General features: G+C 38.0%; 1 protein-coding gene across 1 annotated transcript in view; it reads right to left on the bottom strand.

The window, feature by feature from the left end:
• Positions 1 to 27,764, bottom strand: part of GABRG3 (gamma-aminobutyric acid type A receptor subunit gamma3) — an 833,483-nt gene that overhangs the window by 18,342 nt on the left and 787,377 nt on the right. The window contains exon 7 of the mRNA XM_027956997.3: positions 1,221 to 1,373. Coding sequence (XP_027812798.3) covers positions 1,221 to 1,373 — 153 coding nt within the window. The remainder of the gene's footprint in view (positions 1 to 1,220; positions 1,374 to 27,764) is intronic.

The following is a 27,764-nucleotide window of genomic DNA, read 5'->3' as shown; positions in this document are numbered from 1 at the left end:
TGATGGGACCCAGTACCATGATCTTCTTTTTTTGAATGTTGCATTTTAACCCAGCTTTTTCACTCTCCTCTTCCACTTTCATCAAGAGGCTCTTTAGTTCCTCTTTGCTTTCTGTCATAAGGGTGGTGTTATCTGCATATCTGAGGCTATTGATGTTTCTCCTCACAATCTTGATCCCAGCTTGTGCTTCATCCAGCCTGGCATTTCTCATGATGTACTCTGCATAGAAGTTGAATAAGCAAGGTGACAATATACAGCCTTGACATACTCTTTTCCAAATTTGCAATCAGTCCTTTGTTCCATGTCCGGTTCTAACTGTTTCTTCTTGAACTGCATACAGATTTCTCAGGAGGCAGGTAAGGTGGTCTGGTAGTCTCATCTCTTTAAGAATTTTCCACAGGACAGAGGATATTAAAGGCTAATTTACCTTATTCAAAAATTACTGTTCTGTTAAACAAACAAGAATTAAAAAACCAACAGAAGCGGTGCAATGTAATATACAATATTTTGCAGTTTTTTAATATTGAGGTAGCTTGGTTTCCAAAGAAATTGTGAGAGTGCTGGTGGAAAGAACTATATATCACACATTATTAACAAATAAAAATATAGAAAGTTAGGCAAAATTTCTACCATAAAGAAAACTGATATAAAACATGCACTACAGTTCTAAAACCACTGAAATTTAATGTTTTATTAAGAGAACTTTGGGTACCAGAGAAAAATTTATGAAAAGACTTTGAGCTTTAATGCATAAATTATAGCTGAAAAGAATAATCATTTTCTTGTTTGCTGGTAAATTTGCTCTAAATAAGCAGCACTTCTTTTATTGAAAGATTGTTTTACTGATTTGGTCATCAATCCTCAAAGGTTCTATTTCCATACACTGTTCTATTTCCATTCACTGACATAATGAGACTTTTGAGTGTGGCAGTTTTCAGAACATGACTACATTTTTAATGACATCATCTGTAAAGCACAGTTCAGAATGATGCAATTGATTTATTCTGAGTACCTAACCTCACCTTAAGTGGCACACAGGGAATTCTATTGTCAGGAAGAAAAATCTAACTCATCTACTTAAAAATAAATACAATTATCAAGTAGCCCTCAAATTTGATCAGTTACATTTGAACTGGGTCTTTTTCATTGAAAGTATTTTTATGAATATAGTTATATTTTAAAATTACACAAAATGGTAGGAGACTTTTTTTGAAACTCACCTAATGCTGTTCTTGCTGGTGTAGCATCTTTTTTGATCCAGAATGATACCCAGGATAAAACCACAGTCAGTATACAAGGAATATATGTTTGAATAGTGAAGTATCCCATTCTTCTACTCAATTCAAAATATATAGTCATGACAACATAGTCACCTGTAATGAAGTATTGCCAAAATTAACACAACTTTCTTGTGTTAAAATAATTCAAGTAAATAATTTATAACTTATTTTGTTAAATGAATGACTTGATAAAAGTATTCAAGTACGGCATTTATCAAATTGGGGAAAGAGTCAGAATTCTGCTGCTCTGAAATTTAATTTTTATTATATCCATGGCTGTGTGAAGTATTTTACTATAAAAGACACAAAAATATACGTATTACTTGATATGTGTGATAGACATGCACATTTATTCTATGCCATTATTCTACACCATTTATTCAGGCCATTACTCAATGAGCTATTATCACTTCTGTCTAGCTGTATGTTACATGTTTAAAACCAAGGATAAGAAAAAACTCATCCCTCAAGTAACTCCATCCTCAGTTTGCTTTTTCAATAGGAATAGACCTATACATAAACTTTTATATCTAAACTTCGGCAACAAATTTATATTTACATTTTTGTAGTATGAATTTAAGCTTATCAGTCACTTACTATAATGTTTTACATAATATTTTAATATTTATCTTATCCCTTCATAATTACTCAGAAAACAAACAGAAGAAATCATTTTATGGATACTACTTTCTCTTTACTAATGCAAAGCCACACATAGAAGAGTTGGGATTAATAGAGATGTTACTGGAAATCTCATAAGAGTCCATGAGGGATTGTGAGGGTGTGCATGCCTAATACATTGTTTATTTTATTCCAAAGTCACCTCTACCCATGTCTTTTCTAGGTGATCTTCTGCAGAACTGTGTCTCTCCCCTTCCTCCAGTTTGACCTCCATCCTTCAACCTACTGGATTCAATCATCTGGCACCTGAAATTCACAATGACTAGAAATAAGCTGTTCTCTCTATCACACCAATACCTTCTCTTAGTTTAGGGCCTCCTTTCATTTATCCAAGGTGGGAACCTAGACAACCATTTCTGATTCATTTTCCCTTCTTCAACTTCTATATTTCCCCCAATTCCTCTTCCTACCTGGCCCATGTACTATTTACCAAAGCCCCTGGCTTGTCTCATAACAACCTTCAGTACTCTGGATCATTCTGCATCCTGTCACCATAAGGATCTTTCCAGAACACAGCATCTTGTTTCTCCTGTACAACTGTCAAAACTTTGTAATGGAGAGAATAAGATGGTGGAGGGGTAGGTGGACATGGAGTGCATGAATACATTAGGAATACACCTTCAGACACAGAAGCGCTTGTAGAACACCGGTTGAGAGTGGGCAGGAGCTCCTGACCATTGGAAAATAATATATAGAACCACATAAAACTCAGTAGAATGAAGGAAGTAGGGAGAAAAAGAAGCATTAGTAGCACTGGACCTGCCCCTGGCAGGTGGGGGAACTGAGTAGGGGTTCGACCTCCACACTGGGGCAATTGTTTGGGACAGAGGAGATATAGTTGAGGCTGAGAGTGAAGCAGCTGATCTGCGACAGTCTAAATTGAGTGAGAATCACACAGACAATCCTTGCCACAGCCATATATACCCCAGTCGAGGACGTGGGTCCCTTAGAAGGCATAGCAGCTGGGAGGTGGAGTGCAGGGATTGTGGAGGAATCCAGGGTGAGGTCTGCTGTTGATGGTGGGGAGATGGGTGGAGGGGACATGCGGGAAGAGATTGTGGCAGGAAATGCCTGTGGAGGAAAGCCAGGCTGCCTTGGAGGCAAGGCTGAGTCTGTAGGAGTGGGGCCATCACTTTAGCCTCTCTCTCCCACAGGCCAGCACCGGCAGCTGAACAACAGAGAGACTGGCCCTTCGAGCACCTGACAGCGCTGAGCAACAGAGAAGGACCCAAGTCAGGGGAGCCCTCTAAAGGCCTGAATGGGTGGGGCAATGGAGGAGGACTAGCTGAAGATCACCAGCTACCAGAGGCTAGAAGAAGACTCTGATAGGGCCATAGCTCCTGTGTTGAAGCCATCTGTGTCCCTGCACACTTGGCGCTGCTGTGCCACCTTCATGCTCAGGCCTCACTGGGGCAGAGCTGCCACAGACTAGAAAAAGCCCTAATAATACCATGTCTCCTGTGACAATAGACATTAGTGCTCCTGCATAGCCACCATTGCCAGGGTCCCTGTGATCCAAGCAACCGCACCACCTCCATGCATGATCCCTACTGGGAAAGAACTGCCAGAAGCTAGAAAGCGTCCTGCATCTATGCAAACGAGGTCACTTTGGTCATGTCCAACTCTTTAAGACCCCGTGGACTGTGGTCTGCAGGCTTTTCTGCCCAGGAGATTCTCCTGGCAGGAATACTGGAGTGGGTTGCCATACCCTTCTAGAGCATGATATTTCCTGCTGCCAGCTCCTTTGAGAACCTGGTGCTGCCAGGGCCCCTGTGAACTAAGCAGCTGTGCCACCTCCACAGTTGGCCCTCACTGGCACAGAACCAAGTACTCCAGGGCAGCCTCAGGAGCAAACCCTTCTTGATGACCCACATCCAAAGGTAGAGGTAAAGCTACAGTTGAAACCCAGGGGCAGTGTGGCTAGGGAAGAAGACCCCAAACCTTCCCACCCACTGTACAAACTAGATTAGATCCACACAATCAACTAGGAAGACTGTGTTTATGGAATATGTAAAAGGACAATGAGAGTTCTCACAAAGGAAAATGCACTAGTTCTGACACCTGTGGACGTTGAAGGCAAGAACACACAGGAATAGTACCAGATTAGAGTCTGAGCAGATCTCACAGCAGGTCCAGACACCAGCCCAGTATTGAAGGGCATCCTAGGGAGGTGAGGTGGACTGTGACTCCCAGTGAGGGAATGGATGCTGACAGCAGAGACTCAAGAAAAACATTTCTTATATTTTGACTTGTTCTGTAGTTGCTTCTGGATGTTCCCCCACCCCCTTTTCACTCTGTTGTTGTAGTTGATGATTTTTTACTAGTACTATTAAATCTATTTAAACTTTAGAGAATTTTTTAAAATCACACTTTTTATTTCTGTTATATACTGCCTCTGCATTGGCCTTTTGCAGTTCTGTGGGGTTTTCCTGTGGGGTTTTCATTTTTTTTTTTAACTTTTTGTTCTCTTTTTTATAAAAATTTAAAAATTTATTGTTAGTTTTTTCTACATTTATTCCTTGGTTTGCTTTTCCTACTGTTTTTTTTCCCATTGTAGTTAATCTTTACTGTATAAAAATCTTCTTTATCTACTTCTGCTTAACTTTGCATTTATATTTTTGTTTCTTTTTCTCACCATATTTGTCAGTTTGTTTTGTTTTTATTGTTTTATTACCCAGTTGGCACCTTGCTTTAGTTCTGTTTTCCAGTTTGCACTTGAGTTAGTTTTATTCTTAATTGGTGGATATCATTTTTGATTTCCTTTGTTTGCAAGGTCAATCTACTATACTTTATTTATTTATCTTTTTTGGACTTTTGGTTTTGCTTATGGGTGTGTATACATATATGTATGTATATTCCATTATTTTAGTTATTAGTTACCTGATTTTGTAATTGCCATTTATCTGGGATGCATCTTTTGTTTCTCACTTTTGTGTGTTTGTTTTAATACCATTTAATGCCCTAACAAACCACCTGTGGAATCTCTGTTCCTGGCCGGAGCCAAGGCCCTGAGACTTTGGTGTGGGTGTGCTGACTCCAAGTCCCTAGATTACCAGAGAACTCCTAACCCTAGGGAATATCAAATAGTGAGAACACCCACAAAGGCAACCATTTGTGTGCAAGACCTGGCACCACCCAACTGCCAGTAGCACCCTGTGCAGGATGCCTCATTCAAACAACAAACAAGACAAAAATACAAACCCAATCATCAGCAGACAGGATTATCGCCTCACTCAGTCATGCCCATCAGAGGGGAAAAAACTCACCTCCTCCAACAGGAACACAAGCACAAGTCACAGCCTACCTGAAACTTACATAAACCACTGGACCAACCTGATGAGGGCAGAAACCAAAAGGAAGAAGGAATTCAACATCAAAGCCTGGGAAAAGGAGGCCTCAAACACAATAAGTTAAAAATAAATAAATAAATAATGAAAAAGTAGAGAAATAATGTGCAAATGAAGGAATAATCTAGAAACATGCAAGTTCAAATAAATAAAGAGGAAATAGGCAGACTACCTGAAAAAGAATTCAGAATAATCATAGTAAAGATGATCCAAAACCTCAAAAAATAAAATGGAGAAAATGCAAGTATCAATTAACAAAGACCTATTAAATTAAAGAATAAACATACGGAGACAAACAGCACAATTACTGAAATAAAAAATACTCCTGAAGGAATAACTAGCAGAATACCTGAGGCAGAAGAATAGAAAAGTGAGTTGGATGATAGAATGGTGAAAATAACCGCTGAAGAGCAGAATAAAGTAAAAAGAATGAAAAGAACTGAGGATAGTCTCAGAGACCTCTGGGAGAATATTAAATGCATCAGCAATCGAATTATAGGGATCCCAGTAGAAGAAGAGACAAGGAAAGGGTATGAGAAAATTTTTGAAGAGATTATAGTTGAAAATTTCCCCAAATTGGGAAAGGAAATAGTCAATCAAGCCCAAGGAGCATAAAGTATTCCATACAGGATAAACCCAAAGAGAAACACACCAAGACACATACTAATACAACTAACAAAAATTAAACAGAAAGAAAGAATACTAAAAGCAACAAGAGAAAAACAACAAGTAACATACATAGGAAACCCCATACATTTAACAGCTAATCTGTTGGCAGAAACTCTTCAGGCCAGAAGGGAATGTCAGGATATATTTAAAGTACTGAATGGGAAAAAAATCTGTAACCAAGATTATTCTACCTGGTAAGAAGCTCATTCAAAATTGATGAAGAAATCAAAAGCTTTACAGACAAGAAAAAGTTAAGGGAATTTAATACCACAAAATGAGCTTTACGACAAATGTTAAAGGGACTTATATAGTCAGAAAATACAAGCGAAGAAAAAGATCTACAAAAATGAACCCCAAACAATTAAGAAAATGGAAATAGGAACATATATATCAATATTACTTTAAATGTAAATGGATTAAAGATCAAAAGATACAGACTGGTTGAATGGATACAAACAGAAAACCCATATGTATACGGTCTATAAGAAATCCACTTCAGACCTAAAGACACATATAGACTGCAAATGAGAGGATGGAAAAATATATTCAATTCAAATGGAAATCAAAAGAATGCTGGAGTAGTAATCCTCATATCATAAAAAATAGATCTTAATAAAATACATTACAAGAGATAAGGAAGGATACTATATAATGATCAAGGGATCAATCCAAGAGGAAGACATAGCAATAGATGTTGTAAATATCTATGCACACAACATGCTGCCGCTGCTGCTGCTAAGTCACTTCAGTCGTGTCCGACTCTGTGTGACCCCATAGACGGCAGCTCACCAGGCTCCCCCGTCCCTGGGATTCTCCAGGCAAGAACACTGGAGTGGGTTGCCATTTCCTTCTCCAATGCATGAAAGTGAAAAGTGAAAGTGAAGTCGCTCAGTCGATGCACCCAACATAGGAGCACTTCAATACATAAGACAAACATTGACAGACAAAAGAGGAGAAATTGACAGTAACACAATAATAGTTGGAGACTTTAACATCCCACTTACACCAATGGTCAGATTATCAAAAAGAAAATTCAAAGGGAAACACAATCTTAAATGACACATTAGACCAGATGGAGCTCATTGATGTCTTCAGGGCATTCCATTCAAATGCAGAAGAATGCACTTTCTTTTCAAGTGCACATGGAACATTCTCCAGGATAGACCACATCTTGGGTCATAAATTAAACCTCAGTAAATTTAAGAAAATTGAACTCATATCAAGCATCTTTTCTGACCACAACACTGTGAAACTAGATATCAATTATAAGAAAATAACTATAAAAACACAGATACATAGAGATAAACAATATGTTTCTATATAATGAGCAGGTTACTGAATAAATCAAAAGGGAAATAAAAAAAAAATTCCTAGAAACAAATGACAATGAAAATGCAACAAATCAAAAGCTATGGGACGTAGCAAAAGCTGTTCTAAGAGGGAAGTTTATAGCAATGCAATCTTAATTAAAGAAACAAGAAAATCATTGAATAGAAAATCTAACTTTAAACTAAAACAACTGGAAAAAGAAGAAGAACAACAAAAACCCTGAAGTCAGTAGAAGGAAAGATATCATAAGGATCAGAACAGAAATAAATGAAAATGAAATGAAGGAAACAATAGTAAAGATTAACAAAACTAAAAGCTGGTTCTTTGAGAAGATAAACAAAATCGACAAACCTTTAACCAGACTCATCAAGAAAAAAAAGAGAGAAGAACCAAATCAACAAAATTAGAAATGAAAAAGGAGAGGTTACCACAGACAGTGAAGAAATATAAAAGATTATAAAAGACTATTGTAAGCAACTATATGGAAATAAAATGGACAACCTGAAAGAAATGGACAGATTCCTAGAAAAGTTCAATTTTTTAAGACTGAACCAAGAAGAAATAGAAATTATGGACAACCCAATTTCAAGTACTGAAATTGAAACTGTGATCAAAATTCTTCCCCAAAACAAAAGCCCAGGGCCAGATGGCTTCACAGGTGAATTCTCTCAAATATTTAGAGAAAACCTAATGCCCATCCTTCTAAAACTCTTTTAAAAAATTACAGAGGAATAAACACTTCCAAACTCATTTTAAGAGGCCATGATCACCCTGATACCAAAACCAGGCAGAGACAACACAATAAATGAAAATTACAGGCCAATATCACTGATGAACATAGGTGCAAAAATCCTCAACAAAGTTCTAGCAAACAGAATTTAACAAATACTGAAAAGCTCATACACCATGATCAAATTGGGTTTATTCCATGGATACAAAGATTCTTCAATATATGCAAATCAATCAGTGTGATACACCATATTAACAAATTAAAAGATGAAAACCATATTGCAATCTCAATAGATGCAGAAAAAGCCTTTGACAAAACTCAGCACATACTTATGATTAAAATTAAAAAAAAAAGGGCCTAGAAAGAACCTACCTCAAAATAGTAAAGGCCATATATGATAAACCCACAGTAAACATTATTCTCAGTGGTGAAAAACTGAAATCATTCCCCAGCAGGAGCAAGACAAGGGTGTCCACTCTCACCACTATTATTCAACATAGTTTTGGGAGTCCTAGCTACAGCAATCAGAGAAGAAAAAGACATAAAAGGAATCCAGATTAGAAAAGAAGTAAAGTAGTCACTGTTAGTAGATGACATGATACTATACATAGAAAACCCTAAAGATACTCTCAGAAAATCACTAGAGCCAGTCAGTGAATTTAGCACTCGCAGAATACAAAACCAATACACAGAAATCATTTGCATACCCATATACTAACAGTGAGAAATCAGGAAGAGAAATTAAGGAATCAATCCCATTCATCATTGCAACAAAAAGAATAAAATACCTAGGGATAAACCTACATAAGGAGACAAAAGAACGGTATGTGGAAAATTATAAGACACTGATGAAAGAAATAAAAGATGACATAAACAGATGGAGAGATATTTCATGTTCCTAGGTAGGAAGGATCAATATGTGAAAATGACTATAAAATGTGAAAATGACTATACTACAAAATGCAATCTGCAGATTCAATGCAATGCCCATCAAATTACTAATGGTAATTTTCACAGAACTAGAACAAAAATTTTCTCAATTCATATAGAAACACAAAAGACTCTGAATAACCAAAGCAGTCTTGGGAAAGAAGAGTGGAGCTGGAGGAATCAAGCTTCCTGACTTCAGATTATACTACAAAGCTACAGTCATCAAGACAGAATGGTACTGGCACAAAACCAGAAATATAGACCAATAGAACAAGATTAAAATCCCCAAAATAAACCCATGCACCTATGGGTACCTTATTTTTCACAAAGGAATCAAGAATATACAATGGGGCAAAGATAGCCTCTTCAATATGTGGTGCTGGTAAAACTAGACAGCTACATGCAAAAGAATTAAATTAGAATAGTTCCTAACACCATATACAAAGATAAACTCAGAATAGATTACAGACCTAAATATAAGACTAAAAACTATAAAACTCTAGAGGAAGACATAGGTGGAACATTCTCTGACATAAATCACAGCCAGGTCCTCTATGACCCACCTCCAAGAGAAATGGAAATAAAAATGAAAATAAACAAATGGAACCTAATTAAACTTAAAAGCTTTTGCACAATGAAGGAAACTATAAGCAAGGTGAAAAGGCAGCCTTCAGAATGGGAGGAAATAATAGCAAATGAAACAACTGACAAAGAATTAATCTCCAAAATATAGAAGCAGCTCATGTAGCTCAATATCGGTAAACAACTCAATCAATAAGTGGATCAAAGAACTAAACAGACACTTCGCCAAAGAAGACATACAGATGGCTAACAAACACATGAAAAGATGCTCAACATAGTTCATTATTAGAAAAATACAAATCAAAACTATAGCGAGATATCACCCCACACCAAACAGGATGGCCAACATTAAAAAGTCTACAAACAATAAATGCTGGAGAGGGTGTGGGGAAAGCAAACCCTCTTGGAGTGTTTGTTAGAATGTAAATTGATACAGACACTATGGAAGACAGTATGGAGATTCCTTAAAAAACTAGGAATAAAACCACCATATGACCCAACAATCCTACTACTAGGCATATACCTGAGGAAATATAAATTGAAAAAGATACATGACCCCCAATGTTCATTGCAGCACAATTTGCAATAGTTAGAACATGGAAGCCACCTAGATGTCCATTGGCAGGTGAATGGATAAAGAAGCTGTGGTACATATATACAATGAAATATTACTCAGCCATAAAAAGGGATGCATTTGAATCTACATTCTAATGAGGTGGATGAATGGATAGCCTATTATACACAGTGAAGTAAGTCAGAAAGAGAAAGATAAATATCATGTATTAACACATATATTTGGAAACTAGAAAGATTGTACCAATGCATTTATTTGCAGGGTAGCAATGGAGAAACAGACGTAGAGAACAGACTTATGGACATGGGGCATGGGGAGGAAGGAGAGGGTGGATATATGGAGACAGTAACATAGAAACTTACATTACCATAAGTAAAATAGATAGCCAATGGAAATTTGCTGTATGACTCAGGGAACTCAAAATAGGGCTCTGTAACAACCTAGAGTGGTTGTTACAGAGGGAGTAACAACCCTCCCTAGGTGGGAGGGAGTTGGGAGGGAGGTTTAAGAAGGAGGGGACATATGTATACCTATGACTGATTTATGTTGATATTTGGTAGAAAACAACAAAATTCTGTTAAGCAATTATCTTTTGATTAAAAAAATAAAGAAAGAAAAATTTTAAAAAGGGAAAAACACTTTATTATGGTCTTTCTGGGGCCCAGGGTAAGCTACCCCAAAATATGTCTCAATAGCACAGTGATTTTTTTGAATTAAAGTTACTTAAGAAATGACCAATGCAAGAGATATATACTCTGACCCTCCTATTTGTCTCCAGAAGTAGGAAAATAATCTCTCATGTGAAAGGTGTACTCCCCATGTCTAGAGGTAGGACATCCTTATTGCTAGGCAGCCTGTATAAACAAACCTTTTCCCTTCTTTAATTGATTTCTCACTAATTAAGCACTCAAAACCCAAGTTCTTTATCCTATTAATTCCTCACAGATGTATTGTTCTTTTTGGTCTAAAAAGTAGAAAAGCTACATTTTGGGGCACTTCTTAGGTCCCATTTCTATGAGACCTCCTTGTGTATGAATCAAATTCTGTTTCTATTTCTCTTGTTAATCTGTATCATGTCAACTTTATCATTAATATTAGTCCAGCCATAAGAACTAAAGAGGGGTGGAGGGTGGGGGGAATTTCCCTCTCTCCAATAGTCTGCATCATTCTGAATGAAATGCCCCCTTGTCCCTGTATTCTTTGCACTTCCCCAGGTCCTCAGATGTGCCAAGATCCTTCCCCAATGGTTGCTGCATATCTTCTTTTCTGTGTAGAATGTGCTTCTTTTCACCTGCATCTAAATAGTTCACACTCAACTTTGAAGCTCAGCTTAGAAATCATTTAGTCCACCAGGAGCACTCTCTAATTGTTTCTAACTATGATTAATTTATTTCTATAATTCTAATAAAATATTAGACTCAAAACCAATAAACTAGTTGAGTTTTAGAATATATGCCTTGTTTATCAATGTAACTTGATAAGCAATCAGCTGGCACTTGTTTAAAAAAAGAAGATTTTCATGGTTGCAAAGAGTTGGACATGACTGAGCGACTGAACACCACACGTGCAGTTTCTCAGATAAGGCCAGATCCATTCCTAGTTTTATTTGTCATTAGTTCTAGGACTGGTGACTGAAAAAGAAATGTTTCTTCTATGAAAAACGTCCCAAAGTCCCATTTTTACTTAAAATATTCACAAGCAGACTATATGAAGCTCATATAAAATTATGCCTTTCAACAAATTAGAATATTTTTTGCAAAATATGGTGTTCTGTTGTAGCAATATTCAGGATGGCCAATAGTAACATCAACTTGGAGATTATTTCCCAAGAGACATTAAAAATTTTTAGCGAATTATTATTTCAGTACAAAGAAAGCAGAATGATTAGCCTGAAGCAATAAAAAACACAAACATATTTTTCTAAGTAATATAAAGGTCAAGTTATATCATTTCCTGGGGAAATATTATTATTTATGTGTGATATTTAAAGGTCTATCAATATTTACATAAAATTTCAATAAAAACTGAGCAGAAAATAGAAAAGCAAAACATAATAAAACACCCTAACAGTTATGAACACAATCTCAATGGAATATTCCACAAGTTGAATAATTTCTTCAACCACCATTGTAATTTCCTCAGTGAGAAAAACAGAGGGACAACTCCAGAGCAGATTCATTTTAACAAATCCATCTGCTTTGCACCAACCTGAGGTGAACAGGTTCCGCATATCCTGTGTTCAGAATACCCCTTTGCCTAACTCATGGGTCTGCCTGCATGTCCCACTGTCAGATGGGAAAGTGAGAAGGGGTTGTCAGGGCCGCATTCTGAGGCTTGGTTCTGTAACTCAGTTGGCTCTTGGTAAGGTTCTGGGACACAATATAAAAAGTGGTTCCAGAGACCCCCTGGCTCTGTTTCCAGCTTCCATGGGGAACAAATATCTGGAGAAGCAGTAGCAGGAGGAATTGTGGGTTCCAGCTTCACTGTCTCAGACAGGAACACCAATACAAAGCCAATGTGCCAGTCATCCCAAATTGGAAGGAAGAGGGCATAGGGCTCTCATTTTCAGAAACATCACGTTTCTATACATAATTTACTTGTCTAGCCTTAAGTTAAAACATATCTTCATAGAAGGCAAAACCATTTCCTTATTTCTGACAACGTGTGCCTATAAAGTTCCTTGGGGATTCCCAGGTAGCTCAGTTGTAATGAATTCACCTGTCAATGCAAGAGACACAGGAGACATGGGCTCAGCCCCTAGGTTGGGAAGATCCCCTGGATGAGAAAATGGCAACCCACTCCAGTGTTCTCACCTGAAGAATCCCATGGGCAGAGGAGCATAGTGGGCTAAGTTCATAGGGTTGCAAAAAGTCAGACACGACTGTGTGATTGAACACTACACGTGCAGTTTCTCAGATAAGGTCATCTGCATTCTTAGTTATATTTGTCATTAGTTCTAGGACTGGTGACTGAAAAAGAAATGTTTCTTCTATGTGCTTCCCCTCTGCAAGTGTACACATACCAGCACACATGCACGTTAGGAACACGCAGACACATACTCAGGGACCTGGCAAGGTCCAACTTGAGTATGAAGTCTCCTCTCCAAGTACATGCTTTTTAGAGGCCTTAATTCCTTCTCTGAGGTGTTTTAGCTGTTTACTCTGATAAATGTGCAGCCTTCGTAATGCAATTCATGAACTAAATTGAAGAGATTTTGTTTTATTGTGATCAGACACTTGAGTTTCCAATTAACTCTTATGACAGATAACAGGGTTCAGTGATTATAGAATCCTTAGAGGTCACCAGAATCTGCCATGCAATGTGTCTGATACCCATTTCCCAGGGGAAGATGGAATGGAAAAAGTTGGAGAGGGAGTGAGAAATTTCTCTGATTTGATTTATCAAGATAGACAAGTCATCTTGGGTCAGTGGAATTGTAAGAAGAATTTACCTTTTGCTAATTGCTCATTTTTGTGATTTTTTTTTCCTGAACCAAGGTAAGGAAAAGCTATACTGAAGACTTTTTGGGAGAACAGGTGAATTATTACTTTTTAGGACAACAGCATAGAACAGCCTGTTGATATTACTTATGAAATAAAAATTTGTTAAGCTAGTACTGTGTTCCATGAAATATAAAGATTAACAGCATACAGAATGTTCCCTGAAGGTTAAACAGTAGCTATAACTTCCATAATTTTCACTGTTCCAGAGAATACTATTATAAATCATTATTTACTCAGTGTCATGGATATCCTCATTTCTTTATCTCTCCTCAGACACCAAAGAAATACCTGGCAAACATACCCTAAAATGACTTTTAATCAGTCACACACATGTATAACTCTCTCCTCTTGAGAACCTGGGCAGAACATGTGATTTGGTTTTAGCATGGAGTTTGTAGATCCTGTTAATTTCAAGTTTGATCCAAAGAAAGATTATTGTGGGTGGGCCTGACTTAATCAGAAGAAAATCCTTAAAAGAACTGAGTCTTTCATGATGAAAAATTCTTCTGGTCTTGAAGAAGTGAGCTGTCATTAGCTCTACAGTTACAAACAATAAATTCTGCCAACAGTCTAATGAGTTTAGAAGTAAATTTTTCCCTAGTCAAGACTGCAGATGAAAATTAAGCTCAGGCTCAATCACAGCATTATGAGTGCCTAGACAAAGGACTCAGGTAAGCCACACCCATACTCTTTACAGAAACCGTTGAATTATGTTTATTTTGTCTTAAGCCACAAAATTGCTGGTAATTTGTTACAAAGAAATGGAAAAATAAAGGAGAATGACATCAGCACAGTGGCCAAACCAAAGGTCCCTTAAACAAATTGCTCCCTTCAGTTCAGTTCAGTTCAGTTCAGTTGCTCAGTCATGTCTAACTCTTTGCAACCCTGTTGACTGCAGCATGCCAGGCCTCCCTGTCCTTCACCAACTTCCAGAGTTTACCTAAACTCATGTTCATTAAGTCGGTGATGCCATCCAACCATCTCATCCTCTGTCGTCCCTTCTCCTCTTGCCCTCAATCTTTCCCAGCATCAGGGACTTTTCAAATGAATCAGCTCTTTGCATCAGGTGGCCAAAGTATTGGAGTTTCAGCCTCAACATCAGTCCTTCCAGTGAACAACCAGGACTGATCTCCCTTAGAATGGACTGGTTGGATTTCCTTGCAGTCCAAGGGACTCTCAAGAGTCTTCTCCAACACCACAGTTCAAAAGCATCAATTCTTTGTTGCTCAGCTTTCTTGACAGTCCAACTCTCACATCCATACATGGCCACTGGAAAAACCATAGCTTTGACTATATGGACCTTTGCTAACAAAGTAGTGTCTCTGCTTTTTAATATACTGTCTAGGTTGGTCATAACTTTCCTTCCAAGGAGGAAGCGTCTTTTAATTTCATGGCTGCAGTCACCATCTGCAGTGATTTTGGAGCCCAGAAAAATAAAGTCAGCCACTGTTTCCATTGTTTCTCCATCTATTTCTCATGAAGTGATGGGACCAGATGCCATGATCATAGTTTTCTGAATATTGAGCTTTAAGCCAACTTTTTCACTCTCCTCTTTCACTTTCATCAAGAGGCTTTTTAGTTCCTCTTCACTTTCTGCCCTAAGGGTAGTGTCATCTGCATATCTGAGGTTATTGATGTTTCTCCCAGCAATCTTGATTCCAGCTTGTGCTTCACTCAGCCCATTTCTCATGAAGTACCCTGCATATAAGTTAAATAAGCAGGGTGACAGTATAAAGCCTTGATATACTTCTTTTCCTATTTGGAACCAGTCTGTTCCATGTCCAGTTCTAACTGTTGCTTCCTGACCTGCATACAGATTTCTCAAGAGGCAGGTCAGGTGGTCTGGTATTCCCATCTTTTTCACTTATCCATGGATAAAATTGCCTTTGTGGGAGATGTGGTATTCAGCTAGGAGACTGAAAAAATGATGCTATAGAAGAATAGAGACCCAATGAGAAAACAGATTTATACCCAGATGACTGACTCATTGACTGCAGTCACAGTCTAGCTACAGTCTAGCTACAGACCTAGAAACAACTCTGATTGTGTTAGAATTCAGCTACAGTCCTGTTTGACTTTGGTTCTGTCAGCAACACCATATGCCTAGGGACCCACGAGGAGTCATACCTACTGTATGTTGGCTAGTACAGAATTTGGTCCCAGCTGTTGAATCAGCTCCTGCCCCTCTTAGCTGTGGTCAGGGAGCTCCTGAAAACACTGATTTAAACAATCACCTACAGATGAGAGAGATTTTGTCAGAATCCAGGAGTCTAGTGGAAAAGTTGCACTACTAGAGCAAATAAATCAAGATTAGACTGTACCCACATCATCTCTTCCCCGTAGGCAGTGCAGCTCTGAGCCAAGAGATTTTCTTCACCTGTGATTTCTCCCATAGGAGAAACTGAAAGCACATAAGTGAATGCCTGCTTTTCTAGTGTGGGAGATGCTGCTAATGAGACCCACTTTTCTCTTCCCTTACCCAGAGCACTGAATCCTGAGTGGCAACCTGAGGGGTGGTGAGCGCTTAGAGCTTGTAATGGACCTGAACAAAGGACAAAGATTCTACTAAGTGCTTCAGGGATTCAATCAGAAGGTGTGCCCACAATTTACTGAGGGCGCCTCACCTGTGGATTTCCCCAAATGGCCTATAGGCACTTCTAGGACTCTACATGTGATATCCTCCTGCAACCTGGAGCTAGCTCCCTATGTATGCTCCCAACAGTGGCAAGAGCAGGCTTTAGTAGATGGCTAGTGGACACATTGCAGAAAGCTGGCTCAAATGCAGGGCCTGAGAGAAACCACAAACATTCTTTTTTTCAAACTCATTTTTCAAACAATTTTAAACAAATATAAATTTATTTATTTTAATTGGAGGCTAATTACTTTACAATATTGTATTGGTTTTGCCATACATCAACATGAATCCGCCAGGGGTGTACACGTGTTCCCCATCCTGGACCCCAGTATTTTCTGGTTTTCCCCTGTTTCTTTTTTTAATTGAAGTATGTTTTATGCACAGTATTATATGTTGCAGGTAACAATTTAATGGTTCACAATTTTTAAAGATTTTTTTAAATGTTATAAATAAGATATTGGCGAAATACTCTGTATTGTACAATATATCCCTATACTTAATAGTTTGTAACTCTTTCCTCCTACTTTTAATTGCTCCTCCCAGCTTCCCTCTCCCTATTGGTAACCAGCAGTTTGTTCTCTGTATCTAGGAGTCTGCTTCTTTTCTGTTATATTCAGTATATGTAGTTTTTAGATTCCACATATAAGTGATACAATATTTTTCCACATATAAGTAATACAGTATTTTTATTTCTCTGTCAGATTCATTTCACTTATGCATTATGCCCTCCAAGTGCATCCATGTTGCAGCTAGTGGCAAAATTTCATCACTTTTTAATTGCTGAGTAGTATACCATTCTGTGCATGTGTCTCTCTGTGTGTGTATGTATGTATATATATGGTGAGATATGTATACTTCTTTATCAATATATCTTTTGATGGACACCTAGGTTGCATACATATCTTGGCAACTGTAAATAATGCTGCTATGAGCACTGGGATGCATGTATATTTCAAATTAGGGTGTTCAGGGTTTTGGGGGTATATACTCAGGAGTGGAATTAGCTGGGTCATATGGTAGTTCCAGTTTTAACTTTTTTGAGAAAACTCCATACCATTTTCCACACTGGTTGTACTCATTTACATTCTCCAAAACAGCATACCATGTTCCCTTTTCTTTACATCCTTGCCAACATTTGTTCTTTTTGTTTGTTTGTTCTGTTTTAAATATTATTTTATTTAATTAATATATATATATATTTTATTTTACTTTACAATACTCTATTGGTTTTGCCATACATCAACATGAATCCACCACGGGTGTACACGTGTTCCCAATCCTGAACACCCCACCCACCTCCCTCCCCATACCATCTCTGGGTCATCCCAGTGCACCAGCCCCAAGCATCCTGTATCCTGGATCAAACCTAGACTGGCGATTCGTTTCTTACATTATATTATACATGTTTCAATGCCATTCTCCCAAATCATCCCACCCTCTCCCTCTCCCACAGAGTCCAAAAGTCTGTTCTATACATCTGCGTCTCTTTTGCTGTCTCACATACAGGGCTATCGTTACCATCTTTCTAAATTCCATTTATATGTGTTAGTATTGGTGTTTTTCTTTCTGGCTTACTTCACTCTGTATAATCAGCTCCAGTTTCATCCACCTCATTAGAACTGACTCAAATGTATTCTTTTTAATGGCTGAGTAATACTTCATTAGGAGAAGGCAATAGCAACCCACTCCAGTACTCTTGACTGGAAAATCCCATGGATGGAGGAGCCTGGTGGACTGCAGTCCATGGGGTCGCTAAGAGTCAGACACGACTAAGCAACTTCACTTTCACTTTTTACTTTCATGCATTGGAGAAGGAAATGGCAACCCACTCCAGTGTTCTTGCCTGGAGAATCTCAGGGACGAGGGAGCCTGGTGGGCTGCCATTTATGGGGTCGCACAGAGTTGGACATGACTGAAGCGACTTAGCAATAGTCCATTGTGTATATGTACCACAGCTTTCTTATCCATTCATCTGCTGATGGACATCTAGGTTGCTTCCATGTCCTGGCTATTAGAAACAGTGCTGTGATGAACATTGGGGTACACATGTCTCTTTCAATTCTGGTTTCCTTGGTGTGTATGCCCAGAAGTGGGATTGCTGTGTCATAAGGCAGTTCTATTTCCAGTTTTTAAAGGAATCTCCACACTGTTCTCCATAGTGGCTGTACTAGTTTGCATTCCCACCAACAGTGTAAGAGGGTTCCCTTTTCTCCACCCCCTCTCTAGCATTTATTGTTTGTAGACTTTTGGATCACAGCCATTCTGACTGGTGTGAAATGGTACCTCATTGTGGTGTTGATTTGCATTTCTCTGATAATCAGTGATGTTGAGCATCTTTTCATGTGTTTGTTAGCCATATGTATGTCTTCTTTGGAGAAATGTCTATTTAGTTCTTTGGCCCATTTTTTGATTAGGTCGTTTATTTTTCTGGAATTGAGCTGAAGGAGTTGCTTGTATATTTTGGAGATTAATTCTTTGTCAGTTGCTTCATTTGCTATTATTTTCTCCCATTCTAAAGGTTTGTCTTTTCACCTTGTTTATAGTTTCCTTTGTTGTGCAGAAGCTTTTAATTTTAATTAGATCCCATTTGTTTATTTTTGCTTTTATTTCCAGTATCCTGGGAGGTGGATCATAGCAGAGCCTGCTGTGATTTATGTTGAAGAGTGTTTTGCCTATGTTCTCCTCTAGGAGTTTTATAGTTTCTGGTCTTATGTTTAGGTCTTTAATCCATTCTGAGTTTATTTTTGTGTATGGTGTTAGAAAATGTTCTAGTTTCATTCTTTTACAAGTGGTTGACCAGTTTTCCCAGCACCACTTGTTAAAAAGGTTGTCCTTAATCCATTGTATATTCTTGCCTCCTTTGTCAAAGATAAGGTGTCCATAGGTGTGTGGATTTATCTCTGGGCTTTCTATTCTGTTCCATTGATCTATATTTCTGTCTTTGTGCCAGTACCGTACTGTCTTGATGACTGTGACTTTGTAGTAGAGCCTGAAGTCAAGCAAGTTGATTCCTCCAGTTCCATTTTTCTTTCTCAAGATTGCTTTGGCTATTCGAGGTTTTTCGTATTTCCATACAAATCTTGAAATTATTTGTTTTAGCTCTGTGAAAAATATCGCTGGTAGCTTGATAGTGATTGTATTGAACCTGTAGATTGCTTTGGGTAGTATACTCATTTTCACTATATTGATTCTTCCAATCCATGAACATGGCATATTTCTCCATCTATTAGTGTCCTCTTTGATTTACTTCACCACTATTTTATAGTTTTCTATATATAGGTCTTTAGTTTCTTTAGGTAGATATATTCCTAAGCATTTTATTCTTTTCGTTGCAATGGTGAATGGAACTGTTTCCTTAATTTCTTTTTCTACTTTCTCATTATTAGTGTATAGGAATGCAAGGGATTTCTGTGTGTTGATTTTATATCCTGTAGTTTTACTATATTCATTGATTAGCTCTAGTAATTTTCTGGTGGCGTCTTTAGGGTTTTCTATGTAGAGGATCATGTCATCTGCAAACAGTGAGAGTTTTACTTTTTCTTTTCCAATTTGGATTCCTTTTATTTCTTTTTCTGCTCTGATTGCCGTGGCCAAAACTTCCAGAACTATGTTGAATAGTAGCAGTGAAAGTGGGCACCCTTGTCTTGTTCCTGACTTTAGGGGAAATGCTTTCAATTTTTCACCATTGAGGATAATGTTTGTTGTGGGTTTGTCTTTGTTTTTTTTTTTTTTTTTTTTGATAATGGCCTTTCTGACAGGTGTGAGGTGATATCTCTCACTGTGGTTTTGATTTACATTTCCCTGGTGACTAGGGATGTTGAGCATGTTTTTCAGTTCAGTTCAGTTCAGTCAATCAGTCATGTCTGACTCTTTGTGACCCCATGGACTGCAGCATGCCAGGCCTCCCTCTCCATCACCAACTCCCAGAGTTTACCCAAACTCATGTCCACTGAGTCACTGATGCCATCCAGTCACCTCATTCTATGTTGTCCCCTTCTCCTCCTGCCTTCAATCTTTCCAAGCATCAGGGTATTTTCCAATGAGTCAGTTTTTGCATCATGTGACCAAAGTATTGGAGTTTCAGCTTCAACATCAGTCCTTCCAATGAATATCAGGACTGATTTCCTTTAGGATAGACTGGTTGGATCACCTTGAGAGTCTTAAGGGACTCTCAAGAGTCTTTTCCAACACCATAGTTCAAAAGCATCAATGGAATATTACTCAGCCATAAAAAGTAAGGCATTTGAGCCAGTTCTGATACGGTGGATGAACCTAAAACCTATTATACAGAGTGAAGTGAGTCAGAAAGGGAAAAATAAATACCGTATTCTGACACATATATATGGAATCTAGAAGAATGGTACTGAAGAACTTATTTACAGGGAAATAATGGAGAAACAGACATAGAAAATAGACTTATGGACATAGAGGGTGGGGAGGATTGGGTGAGATGGATGGAAAGAGTAACATGGAAACTTACATTACCATGTGTAAAAGAGATAGCCAATGGGAATTTGCTGTATGGCTCAGGAAACTCAAACAGGGTCTCTGTATCAACCTAGAGGGGTGGGATGGGGAGGGAGATGGCAGGGAGGTTCAAAAGAATGGGGATATATGTAAAGCTATGGCATCCAGTCCCATTGCTTCATGGGAAATAGATGGGGAAACAGTGGAAACAGTGTCAGACTTTATTTTTTTGGGCTCCAAAATCACTGCAGATGGTGATTGCAGCCATGAAATTAAAAGACACTTACTCCTTGGAAGAAAAGTGATGATCAACCTAGATAGTATATTCAAAAGTAGAGACATTACTTTGCTGACTAAGGTCCGTCTAGTCAAGGCTATGGTTTTTCCTGTGGTCATGTATGGATGTGAGAGTTGGACTGTGAAGAAAGCTGAGCACTGAAGAATTGATGCTTTTGAACTGTGGTGTTGGAGAAGACTCCTGAGAGTCCCTTGGACTGCAAGGAGAGCCAACCAGTCCATTCTGAAGAAGATCAGCCCTGGGATTTCTTTGGAAGGATGATGCTAAAGTTGAAACTCCAGTCCTTTGGCCACCTCATGTGAAGAGTTGACTCATTGGAACAGACTTTGATGCTTGGAGGGATTGGGGGCAGGAGGAGAAGTGGATGACAGAGGATGAGATGGCTGGATGGCATCACTGACTCGATGGACATGAATATGAGTGAACTCTGGGAGTTGGTGATGGACAGGGAAGCCTGGCGTGCTGCGATTCATGGGGTCACAAAGAGTCAGACACGACTGAGCGACTGAACTGAACTGAACTGATGGCTGATTCATGTGAGGTCTGACAGAAAACAACAAAATTCTGTAAAGCAATTATCCTTCAATAAAAAATAAGTAATTTAAAAAAAAGAAAAGAAGAAGAAAAAATTATATGGAAACACAAAAGACCCTGAATAGCCAAAACAATCTTGAGAAAGAACAGACGTAATGTAATGTAATGAATACATTTGCCTGACTTTGGGCTATTATATGCATCTACAGTAATGAAAACTGCATAGTACTGTCACAAAAATAGAGATAAAAATCAAATGTTATATTTTAAAATGAAAATTAAGAGATTTCTGTCAGTGTTTATATGGATGTGTGTATATCTAGGTAGGTATTTGATAAACATCATATATTTCTATCTCTAAATGGCATGAACAAAAGTAATTTATAAATATGTTCTATTTAATTGGCCTTAAGAAATTAAGAACTTATATAAATTCTCTGAAATATAAAATACTAACCCAAACAAATTTCATGTTCATGAGTTCTAGGAAAAATGCATTATTAAACTATTATTTGGGAGGTTGGTTCAAGATGGAGGGGTAGAAGTATTTGTGTTCATCTCCTACTGTGAGAACAGAAAAATAGTAGCTAGCTGTTGAACAATCATCAACAGGAAGACACTAGAACTACCAAAACAGATACCCCATATCCAAAGGAGAAGCCACAACCAGATGGTAGGAGGGGTGCAATAATTATAAAATCAAATCCCATACTCTCTGAGTGGGTAACCACAAAACTGGAGAATACTAATACCAAATAAGTTCTCCCCTTGTTGTGAAGGTTCTGAGCCCCACGTCAGTTTTCCCAGCTTAGAAATCCAGCATAGGGACTGGGAATCCCCAGGGAATCTGACTTTGCAGGCCAGAGGGATTTGATTGCAGGACTTCAAAAGGACTGGGAGAAACAGAGACTCCATTCTTGAATGACACAGAAAAAATCTTCCTTGCACCAAGAACCAGAGGAAGGAGCAGTGACCCCAGAGGAGACTGAACCAGACCAAATGGCTGGTGTTGGATGGTCTCCTGAGGAGGCATGGGTCATCAGTGGCTTGTCTCAGGGAAGGGGGCTTTGGCAGCAGCAGTCTTGAGAAGCACTTCTTGGCATGAGATCTCTTGAAGGTCACAACTAGCCCTACCATAAAGCCTGTAGACTCCAGGGCTGGGTCACCTCAGGCCAAAGAGCTAATACAGAGGGAGCTCAGCCCCACCCATTAGCAATGAATTGGATCAAAATTTTACTGAGCATGAATATGCCTACTAGAGTAAGACCCAAGATTTCCCACCAGCAGTTACTCCCATCTTAGAGGGCAGATAGAAAAAGCAAGAACTACATTGCCATAGCTTCTAGAATGGAAGCCACATCACAGAAGTTTAATCAATAGGAAACAGCAGAGGGTTATGTCCAAGACAAAGGGACAAAGATAACTAAATGAAGTGGAGATAGTCAACCTTCCAGAAAAAGAATATAGAATAATGATAGTGAAGGTGATCCAGGATCTCAGAAAAAGAATAGAGAAGATGCAAGACAGGTTTACCAAAGACCTAGAAGAACTAAAGAACAAACAGAAAGAGATGAGCAATACACTAGAAAGAAAGAATAGTAGAAAAACTGAGGCAGAAGAATGAATAAGGGACCTGGAAGACAGAATGGTAGAAATCACTGCTGCAAGAGAGAATATAGAAAAAAAGAATGGAAAAAATGAAGTAAGAGACCTCTGGGACAACATTAAATGCATCAACATTCTCATTATAGGAGTCTCAGAAGGAGAAGAGAGAGTGAAAGTACCTGAGAAAACATTTGAAAGGATAGTAGGCTGAAAACTTCCCTAAAATGGGAAATAGTCAACCACATCCAGGAAGTGCAGAGAGTCCCAGACTGGATAAACTCAAGGAAGAACATAGTGAGACACATAGTAATCAAACTGACAAAAATTGAAGAAAGTGATAAAATGTTAAAAGCAACAAGGGGAAAAAAAAGCAATAACATGCAAGGGAACTCCCATAGGGTTATCAGCCGATTTCTCAAAGAAACTCAACAAGCCAGAAGGAAATGGCACGATATATTTAAAGTGATGAAAGGGAAGAACCTACAACCCAGTAGGACTCTTGTTCAGATTTATGATGAAATCAAAAGCTTTACAGACAAGCAAAAGTTAAGAGAATTCAGCATCACTAAACCAGTTCTATAACATATGCTAAAGGAACTTCTGTAGACAGGAAAGACAAGAAAAGGAAAAGACCTACACAAAACAACCCAAAACAATTAAGAAAACAGTAGTAGGATTATACATTTAAGGTATTGATAATTACCTTAAATGTAAATGGATTAAGTGCACCAACCAAAAGACATAGACTGGCTGGGCAGATGAAAACGTGTGTATGCATGCATCTCTACTTACCCCGTCACTCTACTTAACCCCTCAAACTGTATGTAATTATTTTATATTGTTAGGTTAATCATATTTCCATTATGGCTTGCACTTGTAATTATCTTTTGATTTTTGTCTGGCTATTGATTGTGAAAACTGATAAATATGTTTTACTATTGTGATTGTGTAACTATTAATCTCTTACAAATGTGAGAGTTTGACCAGAAAGAATGCTGAGCACTGAAGGGTTGATGCTTTCCAACTGTGGTGCTAGAGAAGACTCTTGAGATTCCCCTGGAGATCAAGGAGAGCAAGGAGATCAAACCAGTCAATTCTGAAGGAAATCAACCCAGAATAGTCATCAGAAGGACTGATGCTGAAGCTGAAACTCCAATACTTGAAAGTGAAAGGGACAGTTTGCTCAGTTGTGTCTGACTCTCTGATCCCATGGATTACACAGTCCATGGAATTCTCCAGGCCAGAATATTGGAGTGGGTAACCTTTCCCTTCTCCAGTCAATCTTCCCAACCCAGGGATGGAACCGGAGTCTCCTGCATTGCAGGTGGATTCTTTACCAACTGAGCTCTCAGGAAAGCTCTCCAATATTTTGTGGACCTGATAAGCCAGCTCATTGGAAAAGACCCTGATTCTGGGGAAGACTGGAAGCAAGAGTAGAGGGGGACAACAGAGGATGAGATGGTTGGATGTCACCACTAATTCAATGAACATGAGTTTGAGCAAACTCTGGGACTTAGTGAAGGATAGGGAAGCCTGGCATGCTGCTGTTCATGGGGTCGCATAAAGACAGAAATGACCTAGTGACTGAAGTAAATTGATCATGATTGGTCATCAGAAAATAATGAAATTTTATATCACTAAACCTACCATTTAATAGAGAAAAACTTGTAAACACTTTTTAAAATCCAGAAGCACATTATAATTATCTTGGAAAATTTTGAAATATCTAAATGTCCAGGTATTGTTTTTTCCTCCAAAGAATCTTTGACATTAATTTCTCACTTTGATATTGATTTCTCATTCAAATTTTTTCTTATTTTCAATCACCCTCTGTGCCTTTTCAGTCTTTTAGCTTTATTGAGGATTTCAATAGCTTAGTCAGAAATTGTCACTTTGCACTTGGAAATAAGTGGGTTATTTTCAAATATCATTTCATATTGATTTCTAACATAATTCCACAGTGATAAGAGATTAGACTCTGTATGATTTCAATACCTTTAGACCATGAAATTTTTGAGCATTGTTTTATGTCCCTGGATATGTTCCAATATCTCCAGATTTATAGTCTATGAAAACTTCAATAGAATTTGTATCCCACTTTTGTGTGAAAATTATCTGAATCTTAACTAGGTCAAATTTGTTCATAGTGTTTTTCAAGTCTATTCTATCCTTCTAGTTTTCTGTTTATTCATTCTATTAAATTTTAAGAGAATGATATTGAAACTTCAAATAAAAAAGTCTTTATTTATCTACTTAAAAATAATTGTATTATATAGTGGAGCAATATGTAACTTTGTCCTATATTTTCCAAGTCTACTGTAAGTGTGCTATCAAACTTTCATAATTAAAAAAAAATTGATGTTAAAGTAAATTGAAGTTTATTGGTTTAGTATATATATATATCTTTAGAGTAATTTGCACTACATATAACACTTTTATTGTTCCTATTCAAATAAGATCTTGTTATCTTTGTTATAAAAACTTTCAGCAAGAGGTATTTGGTATGATGATATTTGATAGGTAAATTAAATGCCAATGAGGTAAAGGTTTTAGGTGAATCATTTAAGAATATTATGATTTATGATATGTCAACTTAAAATTATCTGCTCCAAACTCTTCTGTAACTTGAAACTTTAGAGTTTTTCTAAAGTTAAACAGAAAAATATATTGAATATCTAGCTCATTTCCAAAAAAGATAAAATATTGAAACATTAATTACCAAACACAGGCTTCCTTGTGGAGAGAAAATAAAGATATTTGGAACTATTAATAAAATGTTTGATGTCACACTGAGAAATTTTCTATAAAAATGTACATGTGTTTAGAAATTATAAATAGTATCTATATGTTTGCCTGATGCTGAGGTTCCAATAACTTGGCCACTTGATGTGAAGAGCTGATTCACTGGAAAAGACCCTGATGCTGGGGAAGATTGAGGGCAAGAGGAAGAGGCAACAGAAGAGGAGATAGTTAGATGGCATCACTGACTCAATGGACATGAATTTGAGCAAACTCCAGGAGATGGTGAAGAATAGGGAAGCGGGTGTGCAGCAGTTCATGGGGTCATAAAGAGTTGGATATGACTTAGCAACTGAACAACAACAATAATATGTTTACCAATCTACAAAATGTTAGTGTAAAAACAGTTCATAGTTGCTTACATTGTAGCTTTCACGAGAAAGTAAGGTTTTCAAAGATTAAGAAATCTAATTTTTGTAATTAAAACTACTAAAAGTAATAAAAATAAAAATAAAAAAAAGTAATAAGGAACACATCTTAGGATGCAAAAAGAGAGAGAGAGAGAGATCTAAGAAATGGTAATGCATTTTGCTAAAAGAAAGTAATTTTGTCCTAAAGAGATATTAAGAAAAAGACCGGGGTGGGGGTGGGGGTGGGGAGGGGCGCGGGGCAGGGAACATTAGACAAAATCTGAAGTTAAAATAAGAAAGGCATAAAAGGTTTATGAAAAAGCAACCTGAAAAACAGAATTTTATGCATGGTCAGAATTGGCTGAATTTAGAGTATATTTAATCAAGTAAATGAATTTTAGTAATAAAAGTTCAGTTCAGTTCAGTAGCTCAGTCGTGTCCGACTCTTTGTGAGCCCATGAATCGCAGCACGCCAGGCCTCCCTGTCATTCACCAACTCCCAGAGTTCACTCAGACTCACGTCCATCGAGTCAGTGATGCCATCCAGCCATCTCATCCTCCGTCGTCCCCTTCTCCTCCTGCCCACAATCCCTCCAAGCATCAAAGTCTTTTCCAAGGAGTCAACTCTTCTCATGAGGTGGCCAAAGGACTGGAGTTTCAACTTTAGCATCATTCCTTCCAAAGAAATCCCAGGGTTGATCTCCTTCAGAGTGGATTGGTTGGATCTCCTTGCAGTCCAAGGGACTCTCAAGAGTCTTCTCCAACACCACAGTTCAAAAGCATCAATTCTTCAGTGCTCAGCCTTCTTCACAGTCCAACTCTCACATCTATACATGACCACTAGAAAAATCATAGCCTTGACTAGACGGACCTCAGTCGGCAAAGTAATGTCCCTGCTTTTGAATATGCTATCTAGGTCGGTCATAACTTCTTCCAAGGAGTAAGCGTCTTTTAATTTCATGGCTGCAGTCACCATCTGCAGTGATTTTGGAGCCCAAAAGAATAAAGTCTGACACTGTTTCTACTGTTTCCCCATCTATTTCCCATGAAGTGATGGGACCAGATGCCATGATCTTAGCTTTCTGAATGTTGAGCTTTAAGCCAACTTTTTCACTCTCCACTTTCACTTTCATCAAGAGGCTTTTAGTTCCTCTTCACTTTCTGCCATAAGGGTGGTGTCCTCTGCATATCTGAGGTTATTGATATTTCTCTTGGCAATCTTGATTCCAGCTGTGTTTCTTCCAGTCCAGCGTTTCTCATGATGTATTCTGCATAAAAGTTAAATAAGCAGGATGACAATATACTGGCTTGATGTACTCCTTTTCCTATTTGAAACCAGTCTGTTGTTCCATATCCAGTTCTAACTGTTACTTCTTGACCTGCTTACAGATTTCTCCAGAGGCAGATCAGGTGGTCTGGTATTCCCATCTCTTTCAGAATTTTCCACAGTT

Source organism: Ovis aries, chromosome 18 (assembly GCF_016772045.2).
Source record: "Ovis aries strain OAR_USU_Benz2616 breed Rambouillet chromosome 18, ARS-UI_Ramb_v3.0, whole genome shotgun sequence".
Lineage (NCBI taxonomy): Eukaryota > Metazoa > Chordata > Mammalia > Artiodactyla > Bovidae > Ovis > Ovis aries.
This window is presented reverse-complemented; position numbering and strand designations above follow the sequence as displayed.